The following is a 14,306-nucleotide window of genomic DNA, read 5'->3' on the forward strand; positions in this document are numbered from 1 at the left end:
AAGGCATTCCTTAGAAGCCTTTCCGATCACGGCGTAATCCTTCGCGGGCAAGATTCCCTTGCAACTCTTTAAGCAGAAATCTGCATATACATTTGCAACTTTTAAAATAAATTCCTGACGGATTAAGGGACATTCACGAGCCGTTCAAGCGCTATTGGGTTTAAATAAGACAGTTGTACAAAAAACATCGTCTTCATTTACGCGTCCATTTGGAAAGGGAAGCAACTATACGTCGCGCTGGATATTAAAGAAGATAGAAACTGCAGGGCGCATTCATTCAGCGGCTTCTCTCAGTAGTCCCGCTGAATGGCACTCCCTTCCACCAATCGCTCCAAGGAGAAAGTAGGTGGGTTGATGCATCAGCCGCTCCTGTGACGTAATGGCGCACGGCGGCAGATTTGAACTTATACGGCGCAAGCGCGCTCGATTCGTTCGTGGAATGTTTTTGGGGTGAGCCGCTCTCAGGAGATTCGCTGACTCTGACATTGATTCCGAGAAAGGGTTTCCGCGGCGCTGCGATGAAGCGCACCGTGCCACGAAGCACTCTGAAGAACCTGGTGAAGAAGCACAAGCCCCAGCTCCGTTTGGGCGGCAACACCGACTTACTGGTGAGTGGGAATGGGGAGGGAAGCTAGAAAGGAGGGAAGTAACTGCTGTCTGCCCTAGTTTTGCGGACCGGTGATCTGCTCTGCGACGACAGCGAGAGGGATCATAGGACGAATTTGGGAAGCGACCATTCAGTTTCTTGCTTCCCAAAGGTAACTTTTAGGGAAGCTCATTGAAAAACTACTTCCTGCCATTCCCATCCGCTCATTTATGAAAGTGCTTTGCCTGAAATGTGAACATTTTAATTCTAATTTAATTTAAATTTAATGAATCATCTTTGTGCATTGTAGTGATGGTGGCTGGTAAGCAGTAGTAATCTGGGATTACTTGTGTCATGTATGCACATGTGTCATAGGTGCACAATGGCAGACAACTGAAGGAGAGCTCTATCCTCTGCACCAATGTTTGAACATTGTAAAAGTTGTCAGAAGCTTCTTTGGCTGTTGTTTGTCTCGCCATGTACATATATACATCTGAACTAAATACAACACAAATACAATAGCAGAGTTGGAAGGGACCTTGGAGGTCTTCTAGTCCAACCCACTTCCAAGGCAGGAAACCCTATACCGTTTCAGACAGATGGCTATCCAACATCTTCTTAAAGACTTCCAGTGTTGGGGCATTCACAACTTCTGGAGGCAAGCTGTTCCACTGATTAATTGTTCTAACTGTCGGGAAATTTCTCCTCAGTTCTAAGTTGCTTCTCTCCTTGATTAGTTTCCACCCATTGCTTCTTGTTCTACCCTCAGGTGCTTTGGAGAATAGTTTGACTCCCTCTTCTTTGTGGCAACCCCTGAGATATTGGAACACTGCTGTGATGTGTCCCCTAGTCCTTCTTTTCATTAAACTTAAACTAGATTGTATTGTGTTGTTTCTCTGTTATAATATATGTGGGTATATGCATAATTTTGTATTTATTTATTTTATTTATGTAGTGTATATTAGAGGTGGAGACCCTTTGAGAGTTGTATGAAATGAAATTTCATTTTAATGTATGCCGATTAGCGTACATTCAAAGTAACAACATTTATTCTAAATCTGTTTAAAAAATGCAAATAAGCTCCCCTTCTTCTCTCAAGTTCTCTCATACCAATAAAGTTTCTTATCAGCTGTTGCTTTTAAACACATTTGTTCGTTGACAAATCAGTTTAAATGGGGAAATGTATGTTTTGATATTTCAAAAGGAAATTTTTGCAATGATTTTTTTCTGGGACATGCATAATATCATAAATGTTGCCACAACATGGGAGAAAGGGTTGAGTCTTCATTGCAACATAATTATTTTGGTCGTCAATGTTTAGAAATGGACACTGATACATGTTACATTTTTTTTTGCACAGCTCTAGTGATTACAGTAACACTCTTTCACAACTTTTGGATAATCAAACTAATCACCATCTCTAGAGATCTGATAAATGTCTGACCACAAAAATGTAAACCATAGTTATTCAGTGTTTTAAAAATTGTAAATCACCTGCAATCCAATAACGTTGAATGTGTATATATAGTTGCAAACTCGAAAGCTTGATAGACTATGATATATAGTTGCCCGGCTGTACAAAGCTTGGTTCACAAATTGTGCAGGCTTCCAATAAGACAATGTGGAGTATAAGATTGATTTACATCAGATATCAACTGAAATTATAGTAAGAAATATAGAACTTTATTAGGGTTTTTATATAAAAACAACATCCTTACTGTTGTAATAATATGATTCACTTATAGTATTGAACATCTTACATATTCTCAGAAGTAGGTCCTATTGATTGCAGGGCTTTTATTTAAATGAAATCTTGTTGCTGATTCAATACTGCACAATACTGGGCATGGTTATAATTAGTAGAAGAGATCAGGCTGAAGACTGATATATACTGGATTGGCTCTATTGGATCATCCATAACTAATGTAAAATACTGTTGTATGTTGTCTACTTGAAAGGAAATGGTTCTTTATGACCATGAAGTAACATTTTGTCCAATTTTTGTCTGTCTGTCTGTCTATCTATCAATCTATCATCACAACTGAAGGCAGCAAACTTGTCTAATACTCCTACTTGCTATTTTCCCCAAAACACAACACTGCCAGGTGGGTTAGTCTGAGAGTGAGTGTCTGGCTAAAAGTCACCAGCTGGCTTACATGGCTAAGGGAGGAGGTCTATAACTCAAATTCTCCTGGTTTCTAGGCCAGCACATTAACCACTACTCCAAACTAGCTCTGGAGTAATCCTGAAAAAGAAATCCTGAAAAGAAAACAAACTCTACCTCTGTACCTGATCTAAATCCCATTTTTAAGGTAGATTATTGGAAGAAAGAGCTAATTGGGTGTAGGAAGACTTGAGTTCTAGGTCTGCTTCAGACACGAAGGCAGTTGGGGGACCTTCGCCCACGCAGGCAAGGGGGAATCACTTATGAAATCATGCCTAGAAAATTGCAGGGACTTACCTAGGTAATTACCAGACATCAATATTAACCGTAAGGTTAAAAAATGGGAGAAAAGTATAGATTCAGGTTGTATAAGACTTCATGTCTAATTTTAGAGAGATGCTTAAGAATTAGGCTTGAGCATAAGTATATCACTTGTCTGCAATTCTTTAAAGCAGATGCATCTTTTCCTTGGCTCATGTGGCTGCCAGAAGACATGATTATGGGGGGAAAGATGTACACTGATTCATGCCTTTCCATGTCCAAGAATGTTTTTGAAACATTATTTATTTCACTGTTTTAAAAAATTATCAGAAAAGTATATCTCTGCATTTGATTGGAAATGTTAGCAGTGTCTTAGAAGTAAAAAATATATGAAATTAGATTGATAAATTCTATTTTGAGAACACTTTAATTAGTATTATAAATCATTTTATAGGCTAGTTTGCTGTAATGTATTTGAGATTTTTTTGAAAGATTTTGAATTTTGTATTTTTCTTTAAAAGGTACATTTGAACTTCTTATTGTTCATGTTTCGGTTAGCAGAAGAAGCCAGGACCAAGGCTATTGAAGAAAAGAGTAAAATAATTAAATATGAACATGTTGTCTCTTCTGCAAAGGTAATCATAGTTAAATTCTTTCTTGAATCTTATGCATACAATTGTATTAAAGTCTAAGGGAACATTCAGATAAGACTTGTATAAAGAAGATTTTTGTTCAAACTTCATTATAGTGAGAAAAATAATCAGTTGTATAATTATATTATAAATTTATGTTAGAACATGTATGTTCAAATTAAGGTATCTCATTACTAAAACACAAATCAGCTAATTGGATTAAATGTAATTGCTTTTTACAGCAATTCTTTGTCCTAAAATATAATTAAATTAATACAGTAAAAGGAATATTCATTACAAGGATATTTTAACTACCACAACTTTGTGGTAATCGAAATGGAAGATTACTAAAACATGGGCTACCATGGCCAGGCCATCCCTGTCAAAAAAGGCTGTTGGATGTGGTATTGCTGGCTAAAACATGGTCACCTATGCCAATTATGGCTAGCCTTTTTGTCGAAAGCGCCCGCACGTCTGCACCCATAATACAATGCGTGCGCAACACCCCCCGCACATCCTTCCCCTGTGCATGCGCTCCCATGGGCCACCAAGCATTTGCGTGAGACCCCTTGCAGGCACCCCACATATGCATGTGTGACCCCTCTTTCCACATGCACCCCATGCATGTGCACGTGTCTCCTGCATATGCCCCTCACGCATGCACGGCAAAGACCTGAAAACCAGCTGGTCGGTGGGAGGCACGTGCTCATGCACAATGAAGCTGAGCTGGGGCTATGGCTCACATGCCTGCAGAGAGGGCTCTACGTCCCGCTTGTGGCACGCATGCCATAAGTTTGCCATCATGGACCTATCTCATCTAGGCCTCAAAAGATACATTCAAGAATACACAGAGGCTGTCTACTTGTTCCTTCAGAAGGAGTGCGGCTCCACAGAGTGTTAGATTACCTATCTAATAGCCGGATCTACCAATCCATATGTCTTAATAATGGGACTCAAACACTTCTCCTGTACCTGCACTGCCTTACTTTAATAATGGGAGAAATAAAGCTCTATAGGATCACCCAAACACAATCCCCTGATGGACTCACTTGATACCGTTGTATAGAATATAAACAAAGATAACAAAATGCAAGATCCCATGGCTGCTAAGCCAAGCCAAAGCCTGTAAGGCCAAACCAGGAGGGAGTATCCTCCTCCTAGTTCATCCAAAATAATTGATTCAGCCAGACAGTATATTAAGCTGCCATAAGGTTAGGGAAGATGAACACTTCCCACTACCCCCAAAGCAAGTCATCTTAGCTTAGGCCAATCAAAGCAGTTTCACTGCCAAAATCAAACTTGAACGTTGAATGAATTGGATCAGGTAATCTGTATCATCCAGGAACATATGAAACTAATCAGCCACTATCTTCTCCAGTGGGATATTTGCAGTAGAATGATATTCACAATAGTTATGGTTCTCTTTAGAAGACCCCACACCACTCCCTCTTTCAAAAGAATAAGGAATGAAATATTTACCTCACTCTGAATGTCCTACGTTTTTCTACTAGGTATCGATAAATCCTAAACAGTGTTCGCACTGCTGATTTAAAGAAATGAAAAGACACAACTGAAACAAAAGTCTAATTTATGTAGGTACAAGATCATTGGTTTACTAGAGTGACCATTATAATAATACACTGTTTAGATCAGGGGTGTCCAAACTTGGGAACTTTAAGGCTTGTGGACTTCAACTCCCAGAATTCCCCAGCCAGCTGGCTGGGGAATTCTGGGAGTTGAAGTCCACAAGCCTTAAAGTTCCCAAGTTTGGACACCCCTGGTTTAGATGAAAGGCATTTGGAAACAAATGAAAACCATCTAAAGCATTTCATATTAAATTGATGACTAATTTTAAATGAAATATTAAGCTTTTGTATCTAAAAGATCTATGTGTTTTTCTTTTCAGGTAATTTTAAAGAAGAGTCGAGGCTAAAAGGAAAGACTTCTTAAATTCATTACATTTGCAGGGTCTTATACATGATGCAATTTAGATATTTGTGTTTTATAGTTTCATTTTTTTTGCGTTAAATAATGTCTTTAAAATAAATCTCAATTCAAGGTAGTCTTTGATGAAATTTAGTAAATGAGTTAGTGACTGAAATAGTTTTAATATTTATTATAAAATATTTTTTCTTTTTATAATGATTATATAAGATGCCTTATCAGAGATCTTTAAACATAACCATAACTGGTAGTCAGTATGTATTCCTGCAAACCTTTAAAAACAGAAAACTTTATTATTCGGAGGATATTTTTAATGTGCAAGTTGTCTACTGTTTATACCTTTTTAAACTTCTGGTCCTAAGTCACATTTCAAATAAATAACCTTTCAGCTAAGGAAATATTTGACTTTGTAGTCTTGCACTGGCAGACAGACTTTTAAAACACAAAATTATAAATGAAATATTAAAATATTTCAAATATTATCATTTGTAGCAATAAAGCTATTATAGACTGCATTCTTCTCATGTTAATTTTGCTATTTTGTTATATGTTGGACGAAAAAAATAAAGTGATAAACAATCTTGCCAGACCCAGTTTTATTATTTCCTTGGATGGGACAGCAGTGATATATTTCTTTTCTTCTTTTATTAAAAGAAGAAAAGCTACTGATGTTAAGTGATCATAAAGGAAATGAAAAGCATGAAGCAGATTTATTCTTTTCAGTTTTCACTTTTCGTAGAAATGTCAGTTCTGTCATCTTAACTCTACATGCATGTTATACAAGAAGAATATAACTGGAACCTTCAATTTGTATATTTTTTTATACCTAACTGTAAAGAGCCTTGTCTTCTGTCTTACAGTTTTTGGAATTTCTACACCATGACATCCTTCAGGCAGAAATAAATTCTTTTTGGAAAAAGAAAGCTGCTCACTTTTAAAATGTCCATATGGCTTTGTACAACTTCATGGTTAAGTAAAAAGTATGCCAAGTATTGGACCAAGTCCTTTTTAATTAAACAGGTTATAGTGTTTTGCTTCATGATTCTATGATGCAATCTAATATGTTAATTCTATAAATCAGTACTATGATCAATGCCTTTGATACAGACAACAATACAACCAGTGTAATTTTCATTTAGTTAGTGCTCTTTTTAGAAATCTCATCTCTTTCAAAATGGCTGTTCCTTTTGCAACCATAAGATGGGGATAGAGTAAAGTATCCCATATATTTTCCCTTTTATGTAGATTTCTGGTTCATTGAATCTGCCTCTGTTAAAGAATTATTATGTTACATTAAAGCGCTGTCATGAAGTATCTTATTGCTGACAGATGTAGGGTGATTAAGGATTTCATTTTAATTGCAGTTTTATATGAAGGAGGGGAACAGCTTCAGAACTTTCATGCCTCTTGTTAATGAGAGCTGACGAAAGAAAAACTAAATTTCTTTGTTTTGACAGCGTGCTGAATATATTCTATTTTTCACACTAAGAAGTGTCATTTTCTAATCATCCAACATAATTATCAACAGTGGCTGGTTAATGCTTTAGAGGTTATTGTCAATAAACTGTTTATATTAGTCAATATGGAAGTGTTTTAATACAAAGAATACTTAACAAAAGCTACTAGATATAAGCACAAGTTATCAGTTGATATTTTTTTTTGCAGTAAAATAGAATAGTAATAATTCTCACCCCCAAATAATTATTATGGAGAAAGCTATGCAACATTTTTCCTTTGGCCAGATTTAGAAAATTTTGAAGTTTTAAAGGAAATATGCAATGACAGTACACTTAAGATTATAAATTATGTATTAAAGCTTTAAATCATATCTATGTTTGAAGATTGTAATATCACATTTATTTAAAAACCCCAAATATATTGTTGAGGATTGGATAAGAGTCTAATCATGCTTGAATAGGTCTCTATTTTATTCATTTGATCTACCTTTATTTTATATTGTTCCTACCTTAATTTCTGGAGATTTTAGTTTTGCATCTTCTGCAATTGTTGGCTGATATTCTCCATGTTTTGCATATTCATTTTTACAACAGCAGTTCTTCACGTGATTAAAAATCATTAGTTAACTTCCTTCGTTTTTGAACAAATTTTGTATTCTCTTGTACATTAAGGTAATTAGGCCACCTTAATATTAGTTAGCAGTCTGGGAGTCGAGCTCTTTCTCATGCTTCTAGTGTAATGTAGAAAGTTCTGCACCTTCCTATTTAAATAGTATCCTCAAACAATTGGAATAGTAGCTCCCCTGTTATTAGAACAAGGAGAAAAAGTGTCACAGACATTTCTAGAGCTATGCATGTATTACTCTTGGCTGAAGAATGTGATTTTTTCTCTCTGCCAATGTTCAAAGCTAAGCACTAGGATTGTGTATTGTTTTGACATTGGAGTGAAACAAGCCAACATTTTGAGTTGGCTGTGTTCTAAGAACCGAAGTTTTAAAACTCAGAAGTGTTCTGGCTATAGCAAACAATGGAAGCTCCATTTGAATTTCTTGCTCCTTTGTTTTTAAGCTAAGGGCCATAAGTATATTTGGAGTGACAGTCCATGTTAAGTGGTAGCAGTTACCTAAACTGCAGTGAAATTGGCTAAGGGGAGATTTTAAAGTTTGCAAACTTAAGAACTTTGGAAGTAATTGTTTATATAAATGTACCCATATGTTTTATATATTATTTGAGGGGTTCATGCTTGACAAAACCTAAATATATTCTTTGGCAATTTGTTAGCTTAAAATTTAGGGTTATGAGAGTTAGATGGGCTAAGTTGGATAAATAAATAAATTTCCAGAATAAGGTAATAAATGCACTCGGTTTTCATTCAATTCAACCCCTTGGCCAACTTGACTATAGGTTAAGTCTATAATTGTGTCATAATGGACAATCTCTCCACTTAGCAATATTTCTTTGCATGTTTTTCTTTGGGAAGTCAGATATTGATTCTCCCTAAAAGTGCTCACAGCTGCTTCTCACACAGCACAAGGAAAAAACAAAGCAACCCCCCCCCCTCAGCTATTGGAAACAGAATAATCGTGCTGCATACATTCTTTACTCAACAAAACAACAAATAAGTTGTTAAATACTTTGTAAGAGGGTGTCTTCTTCAGCTTGAAAGTTGAAATGTCTCACTTGTTTTTGAACTTGAAGTGGTTTGTGCTCAGACTGTTTTCCCTTCTCTGTAGGGAATAAATCCTGTTGTTTCTGAGTCATTGTTCTGAGAATGGCTTTGCATGACCAAGATACTATCACCTCTTATAAGGGATAACATTAACTACTAATATGTTAAACTTATTCTAAATACGGTAACCTGATGGTTTCAATGTGTGTTCTAATTTATGTATTAAAATGTATATAGCCGTCTATTTCACAAAAAACGGGTGGCGGTCTATAAATTAAATAAACTATAAACTAAACATATATTTTCCTCACCAATAGGGCAGAATGGAATGTGAACATTAACCAGTCTTTTATATCTAACTTAAATATTGAAATATTTGATATTTTTGTTATGCATTTGTCCTATTCTTCAATTTTAACTTAAATTGCATTTATCTTTATTTGTAGAACTTGGAAATCAAACAACATATATATTTTAATAAAGTAGTCCTCTTTTTAAATATTTTAGTAAATAAAAGGTACATTAAAAGTAAACAGCTGCCTGCCAGGAAAGTTCTATAAATTAATCTGATTTATATTTGAAGGATCAATGTGGGATGGGCTTGAGATATAATTTCACATAATGATTTTTTTCTCTCCATGGTCCTGTAGGCCAGTAAATAGACTTATTGTTGGGCTTAAATGCTTAACCTATTTGAAAATGTTAATAGTGTCAATTATTTTGAACAAAATCTAATCTTAGACTATGTGTTTGTGTTTTTTTCTTGACAGTTCAGATAAGTGTGTTGCATAGATTACAAATACTGGCTTTTGAAGACTAAAGCAAAACTTTATTTTTCTTATCTCCATTGTATGAAGTAGAACATTTTTATGAACTTTTGCAAAGTCAGAACATTAAACACTGGGGAGGATATCCTATGGTTTATAGTGTTAAGGGAATTACCTCATCAGCTTGAAAGCTCAATAACAAGAAAGTAAGCCTTTAGAATCTTGCGGTTGATGGACAAAAAGCAATATAACATAGTTCTGGTGTTTAATTGCTTATTTTCATTACAAAAATGTAAAAATGCTCATTTTATATTCCAGAAACCATAGTTTATTTTAATTGTTTTTTTTTTAAAAAAGTGTTACTCCATGGTGGAATATAGAATATTGAACAGTATAATATATTACCAGCCATCATTACTATAACCCCATCTTTGGCCTTTCCACATTCATTAAAAATTACATTTAGGTTTAAAGCCATTCTGCCCTCATTAACAATGTCTGATTAAAAGTACTGATAAAGGAGAAAGAAATACCTGTATTTGTGTGTGTGGGATTTGATAATGTAAGCTTACTGAAAAAATAAGTACTTCAAATGCTAAAACTTTTTTTTTTGGGGGGGGGGTTGAAATAAAGATTGGGAAGCAAGCACTGAGGATTTTTTGACCTCCCATACTTTTGCTTTTCCATTCTGCTTTTAAGTTTGCATTGTTGGAAAAATTCTGCCATTTCAGCTCTTTGCTGCAGTTGTGGGGTGAAATACTCTTAATCTGCCTTTGGAGTTTGGAAATGTTGACCTACCATTGCTCAGCTATTGGTAGCCTCAGTTTATTTAGTTAAAACATTGGGGTTCATTTTTCAATTAGTGGAACTTCCAGAATGTTTTACAGTCTAATCAGAATTAAAACAATCCTTTTTAAAAGTTGATAGTGAAGATACTTTGTGACTATCTTTCATCCTATTAATACTGGATTGTATCTGAATCTCTGATGATCGAGGGGTGTATCTGATTGTGTGATGATCGCAGTGGCCTATCCATATGGAAAAGATAGACAATTACGTGTGATGCCAGGTTAAGTAGGATCCACATTTTGAATGAAGATTTTCTTTTTTCCGAGGGCAGGGACATTGTTTGCCTGGGTGCCAATTTAAAGCTGCTACAGGTTGAGGATAAGGAAGCCAATTCTAGTGAAAAAATACTTGACTTTCAATTGTAATTCTTTAAGTGTGAGGACCAATGTGTTGGCTTGGCCTTTTAAGATTCTTGTTTTGGGACATATACCAGAGAGAGTGAGAGATCCAAACCCTCCCAAATTGGATGCTTTGTCATTATGGATTTCTTACTTAAATATTGAATTCCACTTGAAGATGGGTCTTCATTGAGCCCAAGCATGTTTCCAAATGGTGATCTTGTTCCTACTGGTAAAATTGAACTTTACAAAGTTACGTTACAGTTAAGCTACTAAATCAAAGGATAATTTTATTGGAAAAGAAAATGCAGTGTAAATACAGGTAATGTTAGGCTGAAGTGCTGCATGCTTTTCATTGTGAATAATAGTTAATTTGGAGCCAAAATCTGTAGTGAAACTCAACTTCAATCTGATTGTGTTGATGGATTTAGCTTATCCATACGCCACTCCTTTTTAAAAAGCAGTTCCAGTGAATTTTCTTTTGCTTTCCTAAGAGCACCGCATAATAATTCATATAATGTATAAAAACTATCCAAACATCACAAAGGTAGTTCCAAAGTTCAGATATTCCCCATTTTATGTCTCTCAAATCAGATAATAACAAATCTTTATTCCAATTCAAGGCAATCAGAATATTGGACAATCTTCAGAGTAAACTGCACTGGATTAGCGTCTCTTGGTATATTAACCACAGTTAGGTTAAGTGTTCACCTTCTGTCAGAATAATTACATAGTTGGCGAATTATTATTAAACGATACAAGAGTCTCCTCAAATGTGTAATTATTAAGATACCATTTAAAAAAATAATCGTCCCATTATTTAAAATTCTGCATTATGTATAGTCATGGTGACTGCCAATTGTCTTAAATCTGGCTCTCCATGATCTGTATGGATAAAGGTAATAAAATCTTTATTTCACTTTTTCTTCTTTCCAACCCAATGGAATGTTGGAAAGGAGTTAGATAAAGATGCCTGGGGTTCTGTCCATCCATCCGTCCATCAGCAAGATTATTCTTTGAAAACAGAATGGAATAGGATTAAATTCAGGGTGAGAGTAGAAACTGGCAAAAGAGATACCTAGTTTGAAACAAGGTTGGCGCTGACTGGAAAAAAGAAATCCAGAAGTATTTTCTCTAATGCATCCCTAGGGAAGAGGCAGGCGGGCAGCAGCTATGAATGCTGCCGATCGCTCTATTCTTAAGCCCCTCACCTTCGGCTCTCTTGGTAATGTGATCCAGAATGGGACTGCAATTAAGGCGATGGGCAAAATTCCAGAAGCCATGCTTTTACATGATTTCCTATCTTCTTTATTATTTCCAATCCAAAGGAATGTTGGAAAAAATATGCAAAGGGGCTTGGCTCTGTACATCAACAGGATAGTCCTCTGAAAACAACAGAATGGGACAAAATTTGCAGTTAAATGAGATTGTAGTAAAAGGTTGAAAATGAGCCCAAGCCATGTGGAAAACTAGAAAAGTTCTTCAATATATCCGTATACATGAAGCAGTTGGATAACATCAGAAAACATTAACTCATGGTCAGGTGACTCAGAGTGCGCCTAAACAGAAACAAATATAAGATATACAAAGATCAGGAACATACAGTACATAGGTGTTACTTCTTTTAATTATTCACCCCATGGAAGATATATGGATACCACTTATTAATTAATTTAAATAATAAATAAATAAATTATTAATAAAATAATTAATATTGATTCCAGGAGTTATGGTATGCATGTTCTCCCTACTTAATTTTTTTCCTCTCTAAACATTTGTAAAATGACTCATAAGCTTTTCAGTATTTATTTGGGTTGTTAGGATTTTTAATACCATATTTTAGTGTTAATAACACATGCTAATAACAGAATGCTAAGTAATTATGTTAAAATATATTTCAGTATTTAACCTTATGGGTCATAAATGTGTGAACAAAAACATTCATAGAGAGAGACGCCTGTTTAATGTACCCAAGACATCAGAACTCTCATCTATCTGCAGAGCAATTCAGATGTGCATATCAGAAAAACCAGGCACTTTGGTGGCAAATCAAGAGGGCAGAGATGTCTGTATTTCTCCATGACCCACTACTGTTTTCCCACTACAAGCTAAGCTAGACGACCAAAAGCTAGTGAAACCATAGTTCTTTCTAAAATCTCTGCGACCTAATTCCTAGTAACTTCTATCTTGACCAAGCTGATGTTGAGGTGGGAACAGATTAAGATTTCTCTCTCTTTCTTTCCTTTTTTTGAGAGAAACTGATTCCAAATGCATGGTGAACACAATATATCTTATTTAAGCCCATAAATTAGAGTAATTTAAATTTGACATTTGTGCCATGCTATAACTATTTTGCCTTTAGGGATTATGGATGGTGACAATATGACATCACTGCAATGGGTGGAACCCAAAGGTTGGCAGGGGTTAATGCCCCCCAGGAGTCAAAATTGGCTCAATTTGGGAACAAATGAGAGATTAATGCATGCCTTAAGCGTCTGCAATGTCCCCAAGAACGGATATTGCTATTATTCTTATTAACTTTACATTTTGGCCACAAATAGGAGCCACATGAATTATGTAGATAGACGAATATTGATTTCTACTGATCATACTATGCTCACTGAATCTTTTAAAAAACTACTACAGAGAATTTTCATATTATTGTTAGTGTTGTCATTATAATACATCTTTATTTTGTATAGTTCAATAGACAATATACATAATGCTTCTTTCATTTATTTTTCTTACAGCAGCAACCCTGTAAAGTAAGTTGGTCTGAGACTGACAGGCCCAAATTGTTAGCAAAAAAGATATTAAGTGACAAAATTTCTTTGGATTTACTTATATTACAGTATAAAATATAAGTGTTAAAATATACGTATTTCTCCTCAAGAGCCCAAGGCTTTTGGTTTTTCTTAATTTTTATTTTTAATTCTATATATAATTATACATTTGCATAGAGATTTCTGAATATGTGTGTATACATCAAGCTAATGAGTATTTTCATGTGTTCTACATAATATTTATTGATACTCTTAAATAATAGATTTAAAAATTCTAGTGAATGGCATATACATATTAATACCTGCATAAAATATCTCTTAGAAGTGAATTATATGTTAAATGACATGGCAAAATCTCACCTGAATTTGATTTTTCAAAAACCAGCAAAATCCGAACTGGTTAGCAATTGCATAGAAGAACACTATGATATCCCAGATGTATGGGCTAGACTGAGAAATTAAAAAAAAAAAACATCATCCTAAAAGGCTGCAATACTATGGATTATTTCCAAGGGTTTTCTAAATCAGAAGAATAGGCATCACAATCAATTAGAATGTGGCTTAAACACATCTGTCTTGTACTGTAAAAATATGAGAAATGCTACTAAATTGTAATTGCCATATAAGACAATTGAGAAGACAAGCTGTAATGACTGGTGCTGGGTAAACCAACTATAACTTACATTTTGGGTTACATGATAGAACTGGATATAGAGTGTGGAAGGAAGGAAGAAACTAAACATTGCAGATAATGAACTACTGTTTATAATAATAATTGTAAAAGCTAAGACAATTTCTGTATCCTGTTCACAGACATGGAAAAAACTGGATAAGAGTAATAAATATGTAACAAGAA

At 35.0% G+C, this 14,306-nt stretch overlaps 1 protein-coding gene across 1 annotated transcript; it reads left to right on the forward strand.

The window, feature by feature from the left end:
• The first annotated feature begins 384 nt into the window (after positions 1 to 384).
• Positions 385 to 6,166, forward strand: CENPW (centromere protein W). The gene is made up of 3 exons (XM_081944896.1): positions 385 to 608; positions 3,533 to 3,646; positions 5,550 to 6,166. Exons 1-3 carry the CDS (start codon positions 519 to 521, stop codon positions 5,574 to 5,576), a joined length of 231 nt encoding a protein of 76 aa, XP_081801022.1. The 5' UTR covers positions 385 to 518; the 3' UTR covers positions 5,577 to 6,166.
• Positions 6,167 to 14,306: the final 8,140 nt, after the last annotated feature.

Source organism: Natrix helvetica (assembly GCF_964273705.1).
Source record: "Natrix helvetica genome assembly, chromosome: 2".
NCBI lineage: Eukaryota > Metazoa > Chordata > Lepidosauria > Squamata > Natricidae > Natrix > Natrix helvetica.

Bases quoted from the DNA above. Each gene is read 5' to 3' on its own strand.
- CENPW (XM_081944896.1), top strand. From the start codon at position 519: ATGAAGCGCACCGTGCCACGAAGCACTCTGAAGAACCTGGTGAAGAAG. The intron at 609-3,532 runs GTGAGTGGGAAT...TTTCTTTAAAAG, and splicing joins GCGGCAACACCGACTTACTG to GTACATTTGAACTTCTTATT. The intron at 3,647-5,549 runs GTAATCATAGTT...TTTTCTTTTCAG, and splicing joins ATGTTGTCTCTTCTGCAAAG to GTAATTTTAAAGAAGAGTCG.